The sequence below is a fragment of the Cotesia typhae genome, unplaced genomic scaffold (assembly GCF_013202065.1).
Source record: "Cotesia typhae breed Kobodo isofemale line unplaced genomic scaffold, CoteBio_Ctyphae contig_48, whole genome shotgun sequence".
Taxonomy (NCBI): Eukaryota; Metazoa; Arthropoda; class Insecta; order Hymenoptera; family Braconidae; genus Cotesia; species Cotesia typhae.
In genome coordinates this window covers 5,482,004-5,505,372 of record NW_027423756.1, presented here as the reverse complement: position 1 = coordinate 5,505,372, position 23,369 = coordinate 5,482,004, and the positions used below count along the sequence as shown (strand labels likewise).

Sequence of the window (23,369 nt, the reverse complement as noted above, 5' to 3'; positions counted from 1 at the left end):
CCGAGTGATTCTTTTGATATGGTAAATGTGTGAGAAGTAAGCGATAAAATAAAAAAAGAAACCCGGGCGATGCAACACGTGGATTGAACAAGGTAGTAGTCAGTCTCTCGACTCCGACAGATGGGAGAATGAAAATGAGAATAAGTATGTGGGTTAGGGTTAGAGTTAGGGTTCGATTCTTGTAGTAATTTGTTAAATAAAATCACCCTTAATTTAAGTTTATAACATATATATTTATTTGAGCTTTAATTGCATTTTAAAATACAACTGAAATAATTAAATAATTACAATTCTGGTAAAATGGTTTCAAGAGATTTTTGCGTATACATGTGCATATCTTTGTAGACTCGTGAGTCGTATCAATTAATTTCGAGATTTTAAGTTTTATATAATTAATAAACATCTGAGAGCGTATCCTTAGATTTGTATACTTTTGTAATTTTCATTTTTTATTATTAATTAAATGAATTTTTAATATTTCACTGGTAATTTTTTTTTTATTTTTTATTTTTTTATTTTTATTTTTTTTTTTTAAGTATTTAGTGTTTCGCTGGATGCCATCGAACCTCGTATAGTAACTTGCTCACGAAAGAACAAAAATTATCACTCATTCTATCTTTCTCTCTCACTCACTCTCAGCAGTCGTATATAATTACAATAATAATAATTAATATTAATTATTATATTGATAAATACTTTAAAAGTCCGCGATGGAAGAATTATTACAGTTTACAAGGAATACGTATACAAGTGTTCGTTATTTTATTATTTAATATTATTTTATTTATTTTCTCTATATCTTTGCCCGAAATAATCGGTATTTACCATACAATATAATTATTTTCCAGCATATTATGTCGACTATTTAAAAACCATCATCAACACTCATTATTTTGCACTCGCACATATTTACCTAACTTTTAAGTTTTTCTACATTGCTGCTCTATTAATATAATTTCATTCACGCATCCACCCACACCCTTCTCACCCAATATCACTGTTCGGCATAATTATTTACCATCATTTACTTTATTAATAATTAATCATTAATAATCAATTAATCATTTATTTATATGTATCTTTATCGTTAATAATAATAATAATAATAATAATAATAATAATAATAATAATAATAATAATAATAATAATAATAATAATAATAATGATCATAAAAATAATTATAATAGTAATAATAATTAAAATTTGTGTTGAATCAATATACACAGTATCAATAATACGAATGATAATAATGACAATATTTTACATATAATGACACGAGTCGGCTCGATTGGCGCAATAAATACATTTTTTTTAAACAAATAAAATTTACAATGGTTCCATACACGAGTGCCGTGGGCTTAAAAAAATTCATTATTATTAATAACTAATAATTATAATTATAATAATACAATATAATATATAATATGTAATCGGCGGATAGCCTTAATAAACATCTAATCGCGACAATAAACCGTCACAGCGTATTGCACCGTGCGCTCATCTTTTCTTTTTACACTGATAGAAAAATTTATTTTTTATTAATAAGTGGTTCATTAACAAGCTAAAAGGTTTACAACAAAATTTGGATCGAAAAAATCGGACTATAACTTTCTGAATTCCGAAAATTTTTTATTTTCTTAGCGGGAAGTTTAAAAGTTTATCAACTCAAGCGGCACAAATAAATTTTGATGTTTTTTTTTACAAAAAGTAAAAAATTAATTGGTATTAACTTCAATTCAATAAAAACACTGTGCTACACAGAAAAAAAAATTTATTTGAATCAAGTAAATAATTTTGAAGAATTTCATCTTCTTGATTTGAGTAGAAAAATTCTTAAACCAAGAAATTTTTATTAGTTTAAATAAATTTTACTTGATTCAAGAATTTTTCGTCTTGATTCAAATCAATTTTTTTTTCTGTGCACTTGACAATTTTTTTTAATAAATAATTTGCGCAATTTAATGCATGGTACATATTTTCATTTTATGGTAAAATGAAAAATAGAAAAAGAAAATAAAATTTCAAGAGACATAATGAACAACGAGGAGAATATCTTTTTTTTTTTTTTTTTTTTTTTTTTTTTTCAATAAGTTCTATCAGTGTATTAAATATTTTTACAAAACAATGCTCAGTTTTATCTTTCTTCATACAAGATCTTCATAAAAAAGGCGCTACTGCTAGTTACAGCTAATAAACCTACTCTTAATCTACGGTGGTATACATGACGGTCATTCGACGTGATAATTATTCTCGAAATTTAATATTTTTATTTTTAATAATAATTATTTTTATTAACTGTTTTTGACATTTTATTTTGACTTACTCGAGTCGAGCATTAATTGCTTAAGTATTTTATTATAAACATCACAAACTTGGCTGCTGAGCCTGTTTTCGGTGTCATATGTTATTATCGTGTGTAAATTTACGTGTATGTGTGCGTGTGTGTATATATGTATGTGGCTCAGCACTGCCGCGAGATATGGTGGCATCACAATTAATTAACGCACTTGAAACTTATCGAACACGCACACACTATTATACACATCCTGAGTCTTTAGTCCGAACCGTCGTCGTCACAAGTCGCGTTTAAGTATACATTGTTATTGTAATTGTAATTATAATTATTATTGTAGCTGTAATTTTTATTCTAACTATAAGTAGATAATAATAGTTATAATGATAGTAATAATAATGATAATAAAATAAAAAACTAACTGTATCAGTCACATCGGTAGTCATTCGTTGAATTACAGTCTTTACTAAAATTTATCGATTTCCATCCTCGATGCTACGAAATTTACCCTAATTAATAGTTTTTTTATTTTTTTCAATGGAACCTAAGTACAGATAATACTTTTTTGTTTTTATTGACATTTATTTAGTTGGATCTGAGTGACTATATATTTGTGACAAAATTTTATAGAATATATTTCCATGATTTAATCATTTATTATTTTTTTGAAAAAATAGAATATATAAAACAACTTTCTTCATAGAAATTAAGAAGTTAATTTTTTTATCAATTAATAAATAAGATTCTGACTATTTAAATATTATTAAAAAAAAATCGAATATCTTAAAAAACCTTTTTTGTCACAGATATCAAATTACAAAGCGATCCAGCTGATTATTGATGAATTTTAAGAACAAAATTGCGAGGACGGAGAAAATCATTAAATATATATAATGATAATAATTGTAAAATAATGATAGTAGAAAAGATGAGCGCACTAAAAAACTACCCTAGCCAGTCTTTTTTTCCCGATACAAAATTTTTCCAGGAAAAAAATATTCTAGCAATTCGTACGCGACAGTAAGGAATGACAAGACTCGACGCGAGTTACGCAGCATCTAAAGAGAGACTCTGTGGAAAGCCAAATTATCATCTATTTATATTTATATTTATATTTATAATAATAAGATTTTTAAAAATAGTTTATGATAGTCTCGTTGTGACAACAATGCAACGATTCAACGTGACGTATCTCGAGTCAGTCTTAAGATGAGTCGTATAACGCGCGAAAATATTTAAAACAGGACAGGGAGACATACTGCCTATCTAATACATCATATTACTTTTATTTTAATTTAGATTTTTATTTTATAATATTAAAACGTGACCACGATTGGTCAGCCGTGTTTACACTATAGATACATTTATGTACAAATGGCACCGCTACTTACGGGGCTCGGACTATACGTATTTGCTGGATAATTGCTTCGCCAGCTCCGTATACTTGAGAAACTTTGAGTGCGGACTCTCCTCCAGAGGAGAAGTCGCCGCTTGAGACGGGCTTCCATTCGCTTGTGGAACAGGTGGAGACTTTCTCTGCGAACTGGGTGGTGAAGATCCGCTATGAGTACTAGCTCCGCCTGACGATGGTTGACTCGCCGCTAACGCTGCCGCAGCTGCTGCAGCCGCTGCCGCGGCAGAGCGACCAATTGTCAACGGATCAGGGATCATGCCGTCTTTGACGAAATGCATCTTTGACAAGTGATGCCTGTATGCGCCTTTAGAAATGAATGGCGTGTCGCAAAATGCGCATTTCATGATAGAGTCTGCCGTGACCACTGCGTCGTTACAGGCCCAACTGAAGGCCAAAATCGCTCCAGGAGTTGGTCCCGCTCCTTGGCTGGTAGTTGCGGTACTAGTGCTGCCACTAGCGTGTTGCTGAGACGAACTGTGCCCAGACCTTGACCCACTGGCTACTGCTGGACCGCGTGTTTCTGTCTTGTCGCAAAGTTTCTGCAAAGCTGCCAATGGATGACTGCTAGTTTTACGCCCCTGTGTCTCAGAACTGCCTCCTGTACCGCCCCCACCCGAAAGGCTGTCGAACATGGAGGACAAAGCACCTAAACTACTGGAAGTTTTGGTGTCAGGAGTTCCACGAGGTGTCACCGAACGATCGCTGCTAGCTGGACTGCTCGTACTATTCCTGCAAGGACTGCGCGCCACCTGGTTTTGGGACTGTTCTCCAGTACCGGTGGATCGCGGGGTTGGCGGGTTCAACTGGGGGGAAGGTTCCCTAGGTTCTTCGGAAGCAGTCTCTGTATTATTTTGTCCGTGACAATTGTAAGGAGTTGTTGGTTCTTCATCATCTCTTGAATCTTCGACTTCTTTTTTGACAACAACTTCTCTGGGCGGCTCTTCTTCAGGAGCAGACGGCTCAGCGTCTTCATCCTTAGGCTCTTTTTTGACAACGACTTCCTCATCACCAGATTCCTCGGGAACTGAGTGCCTGCTAGGCGTCGTTTGTTTTTCCGGTGAACGATGGCGATGAGACGAAGAAGCAGAGGAATGTCTGTCCTGGTTAACAGAAAGGTCCAGTCGTCTTTCGGGAGTCATCGTGTCGGTGCGAGTACTTCCCCGTTCCGATATCGAACTGGATTCACTGCCACTTCTCTCTCGTCTCGCTGCTATCGCGGCAGCATTATATTGCTGCTGCTGATAGCTCCTAAGGAGGTTCATCGTCTGCGGATCGACCAACGGCTTAGTGTAGTCTACACTTTCGTCAATTCCCAAACGCTTGAGAATGCTGGATCCAATCGGTGCCCCAGGCTGATTGTGATGATGCCCAGTAGCCCCATGACGACCTCGAGAATCAAAGCTTTTTTCGATCAACTTCTCGATAGCATTTAATACCGACGGTGAAGATGTGGTAGTTGACTCGTTGGCACTGGGAGTTGGAGTGTCTTTCCCCGGAGTAGTGGTGTCACTAGCAGAGGAGGGAGATCGATGATGTCGGGAGGAGACTGAGGAGGCGTCTTCATTGACACTTTTCCGGCCGCTTTCAATGACAGGTAGCACCTGGGACATGTTATTCGACATCAGCGCGGATTTCAAGAAGTTACGCTGGTTTATTCCAACGGTGCCAGCACCGATGCACTGCCTTATGTGCTCCACAAACACAGACGTTTCTATCTTGTCCCCGCACTTTTCACAAGTTATTCGACCAGCGTGCTTCACTAAACTGTGTGTTAATCCAGTTGTAGTATCTCCGTTCTTGAATTCATTCTGCGCCCGCTCAAGCTCCAACAATTTCCTTACCGGCAGGGACTTTTTCCTTTTCTCGCGAGTCTGTCTTCGACGTCCACCACTTTCGGTTATCGAACGCATAATGTGTTCCTTGTAGTGAGAATTCTTCACCATATGATTGCTCAGTTCTTTCAGCGAACTGAACGCCTGGTCACATACTTTGCAAGTCAACACGGCGCTGACATGGCTGCTGGTAGCTCCACCTACACTTCCAGGACCTCCAGGAGTGTTTCCATGCTGTCCACCACTTGGTGGCATCCCACTACCAGGACCTGTTCCACCGCCTCCTATTCCACTTCCAGGACCACTGCCTCCCTTGCCATCATCAGATGACTTCCACGAGATTATTTGCTCCTGGGAAATAATGTTCGTGTAGTGCTGAGTCTGCTGCATATGCGAGGTCATCTCCGCTAAGGATCGGAAGCTTTGCCCGCACCACATACACTTAAGAATCTGCCTCGTCTGCTCTGCACCCTTCCCCAACCAAACATCCTGTCCTCTAACAAGTTTCCTTGGAAGAGGCATTGTCTCCTTAATCAGCAGATTCAATTCCGATGGACTCTGCTTACTGGGTGTCGTGTGGCTATTGTTGCTACTATTCCCAGAGCTATTGAGTGATTGATGTTGATGCTGTTGCTGTTGCTGTTGATGTTGCGAAGTCGGAAGTGATTGCAAATTTGAAGCGTGAGAATGTAACCCTGACGGAGGTGGTACCGGCATGTTGACTCCGCAATGCTTGGCTTCTTTCATGTGCGTGGTCATTGCTGCAAGAGTCGGGAAACTCTGTTTGCACCACACACACTTGAGGACGTCTTTAGCTTGATCAGCGCCTTTGTTTAACCAATGGGACTGCCAAGCACTGTGACGGCTTCCTGAAGCACCACTGGGCGTGCTTCCAGCAGAACTTCCACCAGATCCTACCCCACCGGTCGGCCTATAGAGTTCATCTCCACCAAGTTTGCTGAGCTCGCTCATTTTCTCTAGCGCCTTGGTGGCTTCACTAGGTTGGTACGGTTTGTCAAGTGCTGCTGGAGGTTTCATTTTCCCGTTCCACAACTGGTGATGGTCGACAATACCCGGCGTACTCTTGGGGGAAAGCTGTTGCTGACTAGTAGCCGCCGCGACTGCAGCAGCAAAGTATGGAAAGTGAGATGCAACGACGGGGGAAGTCCAAGGTGAGACTACCGGCGGCCTACCGAAGGAACCTGCTGACGCAGATTCTTGGTGTCCTGAAGCTATCGTTCCAAGTCTTGACGACTTTCGCGGAGGTGGAGGCGGGGAATCTTCCTCGTGAGTCGGTCGTTTTCGACTGGAAACCGAGAGATCAAGGGGTCCATTGTTCGTTTCGCTGGAAGACGAGGGTGTAGGAGGCTTGCTCAGGTTCAGAATGTGCTCTTCTTCATCTTCAGAAGAAACTTTCCGCGTGCTAAAATCCAGAACTGCAGGGAGTGGAGTCGCGGTGGGCGACACATCGCCACTTGTGGGTGAGACGAGAAGACCAGGAGTCGCGGCAGGAGGCGAACACGAGGAGGTGACAAGGGGAGATACTGAGCCTCTTGCTGAGAGCGGTGAGTGGCCCAGTAACAATCGCTGGTGGGTTTGCTGGATGTAGGCCGCCATCACGGCCGCGGAATGCGAAGGCAGTAGAGGGTGGCCTGCCAGAGGCACTATACTGCCGGGACTGAGTGGACTCGCACTGCTGCGATTCACCAGAGGCGGGGGACTTCCAGCTGCAGGTCCAGATGATTCCCTAGAGTCTCTTGAGGGGCAACGTGGACTCATTGGCTCCCTAGAACAGAAATTCAATTATCTTTTAGGCAAGTTTATTTTGATGATCGAACAGGGAGTATTTATTTTGCTAACGAACTCAGTAAGTAATTTTTATTGATTATGATTGACAGGTTGAATACATAAGTATGTATAAGTTGAAATATGTTACTCCAACTATCTTTAAAAGTAAAATGGTATAATCGACTGACAATTGAAACGCGCAGGTTTTGAATTTGACAAGAGAATAATACACTTAACGATGATTTGTGATTTTTTTGGACTATTATATAAGAAGAAAAGATTTACTGTAACTCAAAAATGTGTGATCTTCACAAATTTATTTCTTGACTCGAAAAACTCTGTTTTAAATTTAATAAAATAGTGAAAAAAGAAACCAGAGCACATATTTAATATGATTAGGCTAACAAGATACTTTTCCGTACAAATCGTATAAAAATCATAACAGTTGCAATTTTGTTAGTATTCCAAGAGTGGCGCTGCTCTCGACTAAAGTGTTCAAAAAAAAACTTTACTTCCAAATTCCGAGTAAAATATTTTAATATAAAAAAAATATTCTTCGGTCAAGATAGCTTTTTATGTGCTTGATGTATTTACTTGATTTTATTATTGTACACAACACGTTTAAGCAACCTTAGAATTGAAATGAATACTTAATAATTGCTAAATATAAAATGTTATATGACCATAAATGATCAGATATGTAAATATCTAACTTTTTTCCAAGATATCCACATGGATGTATACGGGTATGAATATTTAATAATGATAAGTCTCTGAAAACACGCGACATACACGGTAGTACAGCAGCCGATAATTACAAATCACCGTATGTTTAATGAAATATAAGATAGCAATAAACAAGAAATATATGAATATGAATATCAATATAAATATACCTGTTATACTAGCGTGAGAAAGCAGTAGTGAGGTGGTGTGGTGTATCTTAAGGCGGTGGGTGGTGAAATACGGAAACATGTGAATAATCATTTGACGTAAGAGGACACGTGTTATTATATACTGTATATGAATAGCGCACGGCACTGGTATAGTGTGTGTGCGTGTGCGTGTATGTGTAAGTGGGTGAAACTAGTGGCTAGTGGCTAGTGGCTAGAGCCACTAAACCTGTCGACGGCGCGTTGGTAACTGACTCCCCTGATTCTGACTCTGACTGAATGTTGAATGTTGAATGCGCGTGCAACGAGATGAAAGGGAACCACCGGTACGCATGCAGGGGAAGTTTTTGGGGTTCTGAGGTGAGGTGGGGGCTAAGAAGGGTAGACCTGGAGGTGGGGATGGGGATGGAGAGAATATTCAGAGCTGCCGACAGACATAACACTACTGCTAGCGAGTGCGAGAGGATGAGAGGTGAGAGACGGGTAGTAAACACGCGCCTATCTCTATTAGCTGAGTGACGCCGGTACGCGGCAACTGCTTGAAAATGTCTCGCTCCTTTTATTTTGTTATATCGGGCATGTTTATCCCCGTGCCGTGTAAACGGAGATTTGTTATACAGTGATGATTCTACTAATTTATATTACGATATACAACTAGAACAGCTTGCGAGAATCAGTGCCAGACAGAGATTGTGACGGCCCGTGATCAGAACACCGAACAATCTTCAAAGGATCCTTAAGTTTGTTTTTTATTGCTGTTTGTTTTTGTCATATGTATTTACGTTATTTATGCGTTTATTAGTCTCCCAGGTGTATATTATGATAAGATTTTTTACTTATTTGATTTCGCGGCTTTATTGTTGTTATTATTTTAGTTTTAAAGTTTGCAAAACTGTATTCACAGTGTAAAAATCAAAAGTAATTTAAAATTTTACGTTTTGTTATCAAAACTTTTAGCGAAATAATAAAGAAAAATTTATTTTAGAAAAAGTAGGAAATTAAACATTTAAATAAAAACATTTTTCAGTTTAATTGTTGATCTAGTTGATGATTCTTCAAAAACAAATGACACAAATTTTTATCTGACATTTAAACTACTCAATTTTTTTCATGTTTACGATTTGAATAAAAAAAATATAAAGAAAAAATTAAAATACCTGTCGGGAGGTCCAGTATCTCGGAGGGCAATAGGATTTAACCTTGATGAGACAGAGGGCGGGGGCGTTGATGGACTAGGTGCTGAATCTTCGTCATCAGTAGCGTCAGCTTCGTCATCCTCTTTGGCTGCTGCTGGTGGGCAATTTCTTTCATTGGGACTAATAGGACCATCCTCATCTACACATTCTCCATCTTCAGCCTGGAGCTCCGTACCAGGTCCCGAACCTTCGATACCGTCTTCCCCTGGAATCACAAAAATAAACAACATAAATCACTGATTTGCCGTTGTCATTGCTGGGAATTATAATTTAAGTGCATTCATAAATGTCAACGGTTTACATTTGTAATGTGTAAGTATGAGAGCATGATAAATGTGAGGATCCGAAAGGAAATTCAAGACATCATAAGTATAAGTATAAGAGAGTGTGCCACCTGGTCGAATATTAAACGCAGGATGATATAAAGGTGCAGATGCCGAGCAACAATGACGCTATCGGTTCATTTATCAGCCTTTCTGGCATACCAGTACATCGAGTACTGAGACGCGTCACTACAGAGTACCAGGGTCCACGACAGTATCCATTGTTAGTGCAAACTTGTTCCGCAATAGGTATTATGAGTTTTAATCAAATAATTTCCATTTCATCTTTCGTTTCTCATCACAACCTCCATTATTGACAACGTCTGTACCTATTACGATCCTTATCAAAATCATTTTACTTATTTTTATGAATATTCCTTCTTTGTTTATTTCTTTAGTAATAAAAATAATGTTAAAGACAAAAAAGTGAGTTTGAGCTAAGCCCGAATCACGCTAAGAGAACAAGCGAGTCGCTTAGCGGTGTCAGTGATTTACGAGTAAGCATTGGGATCGAATGCCGTGCAAGACGGAGGTGAGACATTGGACAGGTGCTAGATGCAAATAAGCCTCTGGCTCTGATGCCCAAGAACCAGGATCGTGGGGACGAGACCAAGAATAAAATGAGCTGAACCCGGACACGGTGAGACAACGCCGAGAAAACCAACAACACGCGGTTTAACCGCCATCTTGCATAGTACGTATCCTTTTTAAAGAACAAAAAAAAATAAGAACAAGAGAAAAAGACAGAGAAAGAGATGTGGGAGAAAGAATAATAATAAAGTACTTTGAAAAGAAAAGGGACAGATATAGGGAGTGTCGGTTATGCTTATACGATAGCAGAGGGTGTACAAGTTTGTCCACGAGATGAGGAACCGGGCGGGGAGGGTGGTACCAAGATCCAGCATCCCGCATCCTCCTTTTTACCACCAATACTCGCTAACTGGCCAACCAAGGATCGTTTGTTCACAGTCCACCGAGGAAGAGGGAGAGAAAGGAGATCGCACATTGATCCGTCCGGGCATCGGCAACTAATTACGCAGATTTATGTCCCCATTGTCCATTGTCTCTGCTCGGGCTGAAGCTCGAGAGAGATCCTCGAAATAGCGCTGTAAGAAGGAGACGAGAAGGAAGAAAGACACCGAGACTGAGTTCTCGAGGACGAACAAGTAAAGGGAATACGAAAAGGTCCGAGGAGATCCATGGATCAAGAACAAGACCGAGAGGACTCGAAAGCTCTGAGCTCAGCAAGAGTTGGATGGAGTGAGGCCCAGGGCGGACCACCGGCGGACAGCCCCGCCCGTTTCTTCTGGCGTAGCCTCCTGGCCCTGGCTGCTGATATGTACACATTGGTTCCAACTAACTTCAATTCTTTGACGTTTTATTAGACTTTTAGGTTGTTTTCTGCTTAGTTTTTTCCCACGAAGAGCGTCTAAGCGCGTGCGACGCCTGTTCAAGCTCACACTATTTACAAGTGACTGCAAGACGCACTCAGTCCTCGGACTGACACCTAGTGATTTAGAAGGCACACCGTGGATCGGGTGGCAGTAGTTCTCGGAAACCCAATCACGTCTCTCGTTATTTATTGTAGCTGCTGGTCAAACACAGATACATCTGAACTGTCGTATCCAAGGTCAGCAAGACGTCGAAGAAACTAGTGATGATCAGCCGATTAGTAGGAGAAAGACCGGTAGGGTTCAGATGCAAAATAACCACAACCAAAGGATTGCTAGCCACTAACAAGAACGGTTCTTGTCTCGGTTCCTCTTCAACCAGTTCTGAAAAATACCAACACAAATACCAATACCAGTACTAGTTCAGAAGAATAAGAACTTGTGGTGTATCCGAGCTCTGACACTCGAGAAGATCGCTGCAGCAAGATATCATCCACCGCTACTGCTCTCAACTCGGTCAACTGGTTACCCACTAGTTACTGCTTACTGGCTTCGCTACCTTTTCCCTCTTTATCTTAATTCTTTAACCCTTATACCTTGTGTACCACCTTTCTTCTATTTGCTGCAACATACAAACTACAACATACTGATGGCGTAGTACTGAGTATTGCGATTATTATTCTGCTTAAGGGTCTTTTTCTCGCTCCAGAAGGGGAATCACTGCACAACAATAATTAGTCTTATCTTTCGGGTACTTCTCTAAGGTTATACGTGTAACGATTTCCTTTGGTTAGCTAACTCACGACAAACATAAGCACGACCCGTGGATATATGCAGATAAGCGAGATATCCCCTTACATAAGTACATGCTTGTAAAACTCGCACGGTAGCAGCATACACTGCTACTTCTTCTTCTGCCTCTCTTGCTCTTTTTCGTTTTATATTTCTGATACTTGTTGTAGAATGCTCGGTTGCAATAATAGGAAAATACAACCTCCGGCTTTACTGCACCAAAAGGATATCTAATAACAAGTCAGTCAAAGGACGTTACGAATAAGACGATAGAAGCATCAGCTGCAGTAGAAACAGCAGAAGTTTCAGAGGGATGGAGTGAATTTGAGATGCAAGAACAGATCTGAAGGAATGACGGACAGACACTGGTTGTTATAGGCAATGGCGAACAGCATCCCGAGGATGAGATGAGATGAGGAAGAAACGCCGGGAGATGGACAGACAGCTACACGGACAGAAAGATCAGCAGAAGAACGGGAAAGACGAGAGAGACGAAGACCAGCATTGTGAATTGTGATTCTCTCGTGGCCTGCCACTGACTGACTGACAGGGGAATCCCTTCTTCTTCTCTTTCTTCTTGTTTTTTTATCTTCTTCTTCTTCTTCTTCTTCCTCTTCTGTGTCTTCGTCTTCACCTACTGAATCTTCTCTTTCTGACCAATAACTATCCGATAAACGTATTTTCAATGTCGATAGACGGACAGCAGACTCATCCAAGTCATCGATCTACATCTACACATCATCAGTATCGTGGGCGTGTGCAAGTATTTGAATTCCTTCTCTTGTCGTATGCACGTGGGTGTACACATGCATAGTTACCATTGTACACGGTATTCAGTGGTAGAGGTAGAGTAAACCCAAGGTCCATATAAACTAGTCTACCTGGCTGATTGACCGATGGAAAGGCCGTTATCCCAAGTCAACACTCACTCCATCAGTCGGACGTGTATCTTGCCTTAAATGTTATATATAAAGTAACTCTGTCGTATTTCTCTCCATTCAACCGCCCCGCATTATTTATTACATTAAAGAGACGTGAAAATTTAATTTACAAATTCAAAGCAATATTGACTTTGGAATACAGATGTTTCTTCACTAAAAGAGACAGGTTAATATTCACGATATCTCTGATAGAAGACAATGTACCATATTTGTTTTTTGAATAGAAGATATTGTGGAAAATTTGCCACACTTGGACACAATTTTCAATTTCAAGATCGACAGCTTTTGAAAGCACCAGTCTCGTAAGAATCCAACATGCCCGATTGCTTTTTCTTTACCCCGGTACATGAAAGAATAAAGAGACGTCGATATACAGATGTACAAACACATATACATAACGAAAGTTGTTGTTATATTGGGATAAGAAATCAGTGACATTTCACCGGCGTTTAAATTTGTCGACTATTTGGGAGTTTTAACGTATACATCGCTTACCAAACCGATTCAAGAATCCGAGTGTCAACTCGACTGTGACAGTAATAAATAACACGGCAAGTAAGTTGCTCTTCTGAACACGATCGGCAACAGAAACGCCAGCAGTGGCACGTGGGATCATTTGTTAAAGATTTTGAGCTTTATTCGAAGCTCGAGGCGCGCTAACATATTATACATACAAAAATAAGGAGTATAGGATGTACGCACGAGCAAGTTGTCGAAATGTGTTGGTGCATCGGAATTACGTAGCTGTCGTAATAGTACGTCGTAAGACCAACGTGCAGTGAGGTACATATTTGTTCCTTTACTTTTTCTCTCTACTCGTTTTTTTCTTTTTAGTTGGTTCTTCTTCAGCTGAAAGTATAAAGTGGGGGATGACGAAGTGGCAAACGGGTCAAAGTGACGGTGAGTGATGGACAGGAACTCACTCCGGAGACAAAGACCGATGGAAAGAGAGCGTGAAAGTGCAGTCTGAGTGTCGGGTGTGAAGAACGACGTGCTGGATCTTCTATAATACAGCTTGTCCATTTCAATGACAATAATAAATATCAATATCAATGAGTATTTCGAATTTTATTAATATTTTTTTTATTATAATTAAGTTATTGCTTATTGTGTGACAGGCTTTTACGATAACTAATAAAAAGCACCCGAAATATATCGATAATACCATACACAATATTGTGTGCCACGGACATTTTAAAAGATAAATCACCGTCAGGCAACGCTTGAGACGTCTACAGAAGTCGTTGGACGGCTAATGGCTCAACTGGCTTCTGCGTTTGCCATTGCCATTCCCATCATCATCATCATCGTCATCAGCAGCAGCATCATCATCATCATCATCAAGGAGCAACTCGAGAAGCATCTGAATAATAACGGTGTATTAATATACCTCGGCACATATATAGACATGTAGGTACGGCGATAATACGCCAGGAGAAGCAAATCCGGTGACTGGATGATGGATGAACCATACGTTGGTTCGTCTAAATGCCTGCTGGACAGCTCAGTGGTACGAGACACTGATGATCGATGTATGCTCCTTAGTGATGTGAAATCTGGGAACTTGTTTCGCCACCACCGATAAGCTGGTACCCGGTAGCTGGTTGCTCTGTCGACGATCCGGATGACGTTCCAACAATTAATGACGATAGGATGTGTTATTAACAAATATACATCTCGCGAAGCTGAAGTTACAATTAAAGACGCGTCTGGCCTCGATAGACACGAGTATGACTATCGGCTCCAGTAGCAGGTGTCACGTAGACAAGAACCGGACGCCAAAGAAGAAGAAGAAGGAGAAGAAGAAGAAGAAACCCGTGGCATGCCAGTGTACGGTGCAAAACGAGAGTAAAGGACAGTAGGAATGGAGGGAAGCTGTGACAGTAGAGAATGCCTTCATCACGATGTCCGTCACTGTTACTCTTCAGCATCGGAGTGATCCTTCTCTTTCGCTCCCTTATTCGCAGCACTATCCCGGTTTCTTGCACTTTCCGTCACGCTGTCTTTCCACGTGTCACTCGTGCTACCGACTGCCGGAGTCGGTGCCGTGACAACAATAATTGTCAGCGAAGTAACGTCTCTCACGTCGCGACACGCCGACGAACGAGAGGGAAGGAACCAACTATCACTTCTCCTCCTCCTTCTCAGACACCACAACGGCATAGTCACCACGAGATAGATAATTTAACGTCGAGAGAAAAGAGTCTCTCTCGCTAACGGCAATAATTACTGAGATGAAATGAGAAAGACTTGCAAGTTTATTTATAAAGGGACTCCAAATACGAACCAGCTGTACAAGGATGATCCGATGGGTTATCGTTTACACAACCGAGCTCGTTCTCCTCGACACTCCAGAAACTTGATCCACTGATCACACATCAGTGGTACAGTCTCATCTTAGTGTACTAGCTCTGCTCCTGCTCATTCCGGAAACATTCCCTGTTTCAATATTTCTGACAATTTTGTTTTACCCGCAAATCGATAGTAAAGATCAGATAGAAGGGGCTTAGCTATAAAAGTGGGTTTTAATTTTATCAAATTGATTAATTGACAGCAAAAATCAACTCCTTAGTGGTTGTTGAAGCATATGTCACCAACTAACTACCCAAGATTTTTCTGAGAACTACTTTAGATTACCCGGACAAAAATAAATCAGTAGACAGACCGAATAACTTTTAGATTTCAGAGGAGAATTAGAGTGAGGGCTGACACGCCGATCCGTTCTAATAAATACAGTGTCAACATAAATAAGCAGAGCTCAACTCTCAGTTTCGCACAACTTAAGAAGAGTCTCGTAAGTTGTATCACACATCATCGTGCAAAGCAGTAGAACAGCAACTAAGCTGAGTAGAGGTACTCATCGGGGATGCTGGATGCTAAAGAAGACACATCACTCTCGAGTGACAGAGGCTTGATCTACTGAAGGACAGGTGTGCCCGATTTTACACTTAACTACTCCCATCTTATTTCCTCTATCTTCTAATTCTTGTCTCTATCTGCGTCAGCAAACTGAACCACGTCTCATACATACTGAATATTCCGAACTTTGTAAATCCTTACTTTGTATTACAGATAACTCACATGCAAATATATATTTATGCTGTTTATACACAAAAATGTAAAATGTAAAGTGCAATTGTATGAGGTACTGGCATTGTAGCTATAGCTGATGTCTGAAATTTTAGTCACAACCTGACAATCCATCAACGTGTTTCTCGTCACTCCACTATCCTGGTTGTATATATATATGTATATATATATATATATATATATATATATATATATATATATATATATATATATATATATATATATATGTATGTATATAATAGTGACTCGTGAGTCGATAGCTCCAAGCGAGTCTTCACTGAAGAATCGTACATATACCTAAAGGGGGCTGAGACTGACGTACCAACAGATTTATGCGACACACATGCGGCAAGCCGTATAACTCACTCGATCGCCCATAATATCCTCCCCTTAGACTTATTTTCTCTCTCTCTCTCTCGCTTACTCTTGACTACTACGGCCAGTATATGTCTATGTATATGTATATATATATACGGAATATATAATACTGAAGCATGATGCCGTGCGAGACGCAACAGAGGACCAGAGAGACAGACGCACCAATACGAGCTCAACTCTTAGCTCAGCTCTCTTCTCCCGATCGGCTCGTATTCGTATGCGATATTTATTACGTATCGGGATTATGCTCTTCCAGTGGTTCCCATCGTTCGCGCGAGATGAAACTCCCGATAGATATGTGTTGATTTATCGCGGGTAAATCAGGAAGATTGCCGTCGGGTAGAAACAATAAAATTCTTCTTTCTCATCTATTAAACTGACAAATCGAGCTATACACATTTTTTAATATTTAACAATGGATGTATAGTTACGTTAGTTATAAAAGACAAAAAATTGTTGATGTTTATTATTATACTTAAATTTTTATTTATAAAACTTTAATAATTATAAGAGTAGTGTATTTTTATTGATCAAACGTTTTTTAAAACAAAAATATGTGAAAACAGGTTAACCCTGCCAGCTATCCCTGAAACGTCCAATTTTAAGGTTCTAATTGCACGATAATAATCTCTTCGAACTTACATCTTTAGATACATTCTCTAGAATGTGGTAAATATTAAAAAAATAATAAAAAAATTTCCAGTAAGAAATTCAAAATAAAACTTCGATTTTTGAATCTTTAGAAAGCTTGCACTCTATCGGAGAGAAGAAGTCGGTTCCCTTTTCGGATTAGCTTAAATTATGAATTTACATTTTTAAAGAAAATCTAAAATATCATCACAAAAATCTAGATGATGTTAATCTCAAAATTTATTTTTGACGAATTCAAGTAAGTCCAATTTTAATAAAAAATTTTACAACTCTTACTTTAAACTAATGAACCAATTTGACCCATTTTCAAGCTTGACCGAGGTGTTTGTTTATAGAACAATTGTGCCAAGTCATTTAGATCTTTTGATAATTACGAGGGTAATCTCGATGACAAGACCGATTATATAAGCTCTCGAACTGGTACAATTGTCCAAGATAGCTTGACGAAATAAATCACCTTATGAAATTTTCTCTAAATCACCCCATTCAACCCTCTGCGATTGAGTAACCTACCTGATAACAATAACAAATATATAATCAATATACAAAAAATATAATCAGTGCATTATGAGTCCCAACTAGCTAAGCAAATAATCGGAAAAGTAAATGGAAGCATTCAAAATATGAACAAACCAGTGCAGTAATATCTACAGTGTCATATCAAGAATAGGGTCGTAATAGACACTGCGACTTATTATATATCCTGTATCATATATACCACCACCACCACCAAGAACTATTGCCATATTAGTATTAGTCCACACAAGAGAAGGATCTAACCACCTTTGTTTGCGTCGTTCCTTTCTAACGTGTACCGTCATCACGATCACCCGTATAGCGAGCAGCACCCGTTGCGCACCGGTGTCGTCGTGAAATACACCATAACGACAATAACACTGGCAACTATCTCATTTCATTCTACATAACAGTCACTACTATCCAGCTCTGAGCTGAACTACTCTCCTCCACTGAGTTTTACCCCTGTACAAGCGTTCGCTACACACCCGCAGAGACTCGGTAGCCGTATAACATTATATATCTATGTACGTGTGCATGTACATAGATATATATATCGTGAGCAGAGAAGTAATTTATAGTTGCAATAATTTATTGGGTACCATGGGGTTTATACTTGCCTGACGCGTAGCCATCCGTCACCGTCAGTGACGTCACCTCCCTTCACATAATGACTACCTACGTCGCAGACTGGGCTTACACTGGCACTGGTTCATGGTATTATTATATTATATACTGTGCTCGGATCTATCCTCTCTATTTGGCATGTTCTGTGTACACTAGTGATGCCCGCTCATCATTATCATCATATTTATACACATATATTGTATACCTATACATACCGCAGTGCATGTTCACTGATAGAAGTGTTTATTCGCGAATAATAGACCAGATTTATTAAAAAACTCTTTCGAGATCAACAAATAATTGTTATAATTAAATTAATTGTAATTTTGTCTGGAACAAATGGCTGTAATATTATTTAAATTTTATTATGTTAAAGCAAATGTTTTTTTCTGCAAAAGATTATTTATTATCAAGGTTGACGTGTATTTATTTTACGAATATTTGAGATGATGGCTTCATACAATATAGTCGAAAATATTACCAAGCAATAATCCAATTTTCTAAATCTTTCACGTCATCGTCTTCGTAAAAATAGTTTTTTAAATTTTTATTTGGGTTTTAATCGCATAATCCATAACAATTCATTTAATTCAATTATAATAAATATATAAATATATCATCGGACTCGTAGAGCACTTCATGGTTTTTGTGTTTCACCAACAAAATGTAATTTAAAACTATAATCCCAACCTAATTATTTAAAAATAACTTTCACTCGATATTACCACTAATGTTTATTTGAAATATATATCTGATGGAGCCACAGAGCGTTGGCACTCGGCAATTTTCAGCAAATCGATCACTTTCGATTCTCTCCATAATTTGTCATTTCTCCATCCATCCTCATGGACAGCGATTAGAGTTTTGCCAGTAGAACTGAGCCCACGCATTTTTCACTTTGTAATTCAACTCTATTCATGCTATCATTGCTTTAACTTTATTGCGTTGTCTGTCTTTAATAAATCCTGTTTACCTTTATCAGTTGGCTTTATTAATTTATTATATTGAACAATCTTAACTACTGAAAATGTCTGTAATAAAAAAAAAAATAATTTCTAACGATTATTTTCTTTGCTATTCATTGTCTCTTAAAATTAAATTCATTAACATATTTTTATCCATTCCAAATGAAGTTAAGTGTCAAGTTAAATTACATCAAATGATTTATTCAATATAAATGGATGATCACCCATTAATAAACATTTTTTCAGTGCATGCGCTCTTTAAATGATTTAACCTTTAGTAACTATTTATATTTACACATTAGTTACTAACGTGTAAATTATTTCTTAATCCTACAAATATTAAATCCTAACAAATCCTTCTATCATGGGTAAATAACTGCAGAACACAGCAAATACAGTGAAGGTACAGTGACGTCTTCCTACAATTGTCAAGACATATATTTAAATGATACTTTATTGACGATCATATTCTACTGTATAAACATACCCTAGCATACAATGTTATAGACATGATAAAGGATCGTCTCACATTTCATCCACAGGGCATCTACCATCCACCATCTAGTAAGTTTCACCTGTACTCTCTACACTCAGACAAAGCACATTCTTGTATTGAATAAAACACACGAACGCGGAAATCTGAGATGATGACTGTTAAGCAGAGGGGCGCAGAGACAAGAGAATGACGAACCAGATATGCTCATCACGTCTCGGATTCGCTTTCTTCGTCAGTCTCGTACATCACTAGCAGCAGCAGTAGTAGATGTTGGAAACCTTAGTACAGGAGACGAATGGAAGGAGAAACAATCGTAGGGACCGAGGATGATGCCGAGTGGAAGTGACATTGACGGGCGTTTGTCACTGTCCTCGGGAAATAATATCCAGGCCAACGCATCAGAGGATTTGCTTGACGCTCCGATGACCCGGGAGCTCTCGCTTTGATCAATAAGTTTAATGCCGTCCTGGTCAGATCAATTAAAATAAAGGCTGAGTGTTTAAAAATAAAATCTTTCCACGATTTATTTATGTAGCAATGTTGATGTTGATGTTTGATCGATGATGGATCAGTATTGGTTACGTGTGAAGGGAACGAATTGGCGAATTTAAACCAGAGATATCCCTGTACTAATAGCGTGCTTCGCTACCTGCGACAGGATAATTGGAAGAAAAATAGTCGAGGTTGTCAGGATAAAAAGAATAAGAAGGGCGGGTGCCGTCACAGGACAATCCGAGCTGACTGAAGAGGGAGTTGAGGTCTTAGCGACAGCCGTCAATCGATTGTCAACCGGGTCAGCAGACCTTCTCCGCCCAGTGAACTCCCCACTTTTGCTTTTTCTTTTTCGTCTTCTCCTTCTTCCTCTACTTGTTCTTTTTCTTTGATAGTCTTTGTACATCTTCATAGGAATATAGATATATTATATAGTTAGGGTTTATTTAATCGTGATGGGGACGCAACCCTCGATGAGCGGAGGAGCGACCCTCAACTCGAATTTTTGGGCAACGCGAAATTACAACCGACCGCAGAGTCCTGTAGTCAATAATTATTGATCATCATACAGGAGGGCTAAAGACTCATAGGGGAATTGTAATCGAGCATTAATGCCTACCCGAGATGCGAGATGAGAGATGAGAGACGTCGTGATCATCTCAGCGATCCCGTCATTCAATCATTTTTTTTTATCACTATTTTTATTATTATTTCTTGTGCCGTCTAATCCGCGATGAGCGACAGTCGTTTCGAGAAAAAAAAAATTTACCCAACTGACCGCACAATGCCCAAGGTTATCATTAAACTTTTTTTAGTTTATTAATTTTTTTTTTTTTTTTTTTTTTTTAAGTTGGTTTTATTTCTCGTACATGTATCTGAAATCTGAATTTCGGAGATTACAGAACGGTGGAATTAATATCAGCCGGCGACTGGATTATTTTTGGTATTAAAACGGTTGCTTTAAAATAACTCGAACATTTGAAGAAAAAATGTCTGGTTGAAAAAATAATTAACAAAATAATAAACTTATTATTGTCAGTAATAATTAATGTAATTACAAAATAACGACAATGAACTAAAGATGGACTGATTAAAAGACAATTAACTGACAATAAAAAAACTAAAATAGTTTAAACAACAGCCAATAAATATATGTCAGGTGTGTTCGAGAATAACTGACCTGCGATTAATAACAAATGAAATCAATCATCAATGTCAAAAAATATAAAGACAATTTTAACGTAATGAACTGACGGAGGTATCTATGCTTTAAAACAAACTAAATTGATCATGACTAAAATTTTCAAGCTGTCTAACTTTAGATACCAATTTATATATCACGGCCCCGTCTGGAGCATATATAAAATTTAAATATTACTTTAAATTAGAACGACTAACCGGGTATATGTTATTAATTGAAGACCAGTTGATTTATTATTTATCATAAAAATGACTTTATAAGTATGAAATAGATTGAGGGACTCTTGCACCAATGGTAAATTGAAATTTTAATAACACTTGGACAAAAAGATAAAAATACAATAAGTATTTACTATCTTCTATTACTTAAATTGTTGATGTTCTATAAAAAGTGGAGTGAGCAAAGTGATGAAAAATTTAACTTTATTCTAAAGAAAAAGTCTTGAACCAAGAAATTTATTTTTAATAATTTCGCAGTTTAAAAGTCAGCAGAACATTTTTTAATCAAGTTAACTTTAAAAACAAAAATAATTTCTTAGTGCAAGAATTTTTTTGTTTTTTAACAGTATATTGTTTTTTTCATTGATGCCAATTTTAATTAGTTTGTAGATAAAATTATCAATGAAAATAATGAAAATTGTCTGATAGAAAAAAAAAAAAAGAGAAGTTCAATAAAATGTTCCAATTCTTCAATATTATGTCTGACTTTGTATTGTTACAATAAATAAAAAAAAAAGACTTGATTATTTTTCGTCAAGAACACTTCTCAGTACTTTTTACATTCTGACAAGTATATTGATCTCCTTGGGTCAAGAGCTTGAGTCAGGTATGCGAAATAAAGACTGCAAATTTATTTCCTTCTAAACTACTGTCTCTGCGAACCTATTTGAATCAATCTAAATAAATTTTCAGCCAGGTTATTTAGAATCCAATGTTAATCTCTAGCCTATACCTCAAGAAGTAAATCTTTTAAATCAATGACATTAAAGTTAGCTGTCACTTGACAATTTTTTAATTTTCTTTAACAACAAAATTTATTTTTAAAAAATTGCATTTTTAATTTTAAAAATTTTTAAAAGTTCATTTTTTTAATAATTTTTTTTGCTATAATTTATTTGTTAAAGAAAATTAAAACAATTGTGAAGTGACAGCTAAATGTAATGTCATTTTAAATCAAACAATCCATCGTAAATATATATATCTGTCTGCTAATTGTTCTTTGGATTAAATTCAATTTTTTTTAACTAATGTTTCCGCCTTTGGATTTTTACAATCTTCTCTATCATTCAATTTCTATATTATATCAAATCAGAGACGTGTCCAGGGTTCGTCTGATCATGGATGGGCGAGACGTGTAGCAGCTCACGGCGAGGCATTGATCTGTCCGTTGGCAGTCTTGATATCGAGCGACGTAGAGGGAACCCTCTCCTTCAATTCATTGGTGTACATAGCACGGAACAGACGTCCGATGAATTCGAGGAGGGTCAAAAACTTGAGGGGAGGTGAGGCTTCTTCGTGTCACTTGAGGAGATGGCTCGTCACCCTGGCTCCGGGACTCATTAAACCTTCTCCCGTCCTTCTTCCAGAGTTTAATTGCTGGAATCTCCTCAACTCCGTGTCCCGAATGTTCTCTCGTCACCGTCATCTGCCTCCTCCTCCTCTTTCTGCTCTTCCTTCCAGTTTAACGTTTCAATCTGCTATTTGCTGCCCTACCGGAGAGTAATCTGCATACCGGCAGGCGGCACCTTCCTCAACTTACCGAATTTACGTTCAATTATATACTGACCGAATTATTTTATTAAATATTTTATCCTACACTACTTCTAACTTATTTTTTACCGGTAAGTATTTTAAAAATAAACAAATACTAGTTGGAAACGTGTTTTTGATTATCTAGCTTATCGCGCCAGACTGTTGACTCTATCATGATCGTGAGTAATAATTCAAGCTTCCTATAATGTGAGGTAAAGGTATATGTTTTATTAGACAGCTGAATGTCAACCAGGGTCAAATATAACCGAGCTGAAAGTTACACTCTTCAAATAACTAAAATTATATTTTATTTAAAAATATCGGTAGTTGACAATTGTC

General features: G+C 38.1%; 1 protein-coding gene across 4 annotated transcripts in view; it reads right to left on the bottom strand.

Moving 5' to 3' along the window:
• Positions 1-212: 212 nt before the first annotated feature.
• Tio (zinc finger domain-containing protein tiptop) overlaps positions 213-23,369 on the bottom strand; it is a 173,446-nt gene continuing 150,289 nt past the window's right edge. For all 4 annotated transcript variants that reach the window (XM_074247117.1, XM_074247116.1, XM_074247119.1 and 1 more), the window contains 2 exons: positions 9,378-9,621; positions 213-7,325 (listed from right to left, as the gene is read on the bottom strand). In XM_074247117.1, coding sequence (XP_074103218.1) covers positions 3,695-7,325; positions 9,378-9,621 — 3,875 coding nt within the window. In that variant the 3' untranslated portion in view covers positions 213-3,694. The remainder of the gene's footprint in view (positions 7,326-9,377; positions 9,622-23,369) is intronic.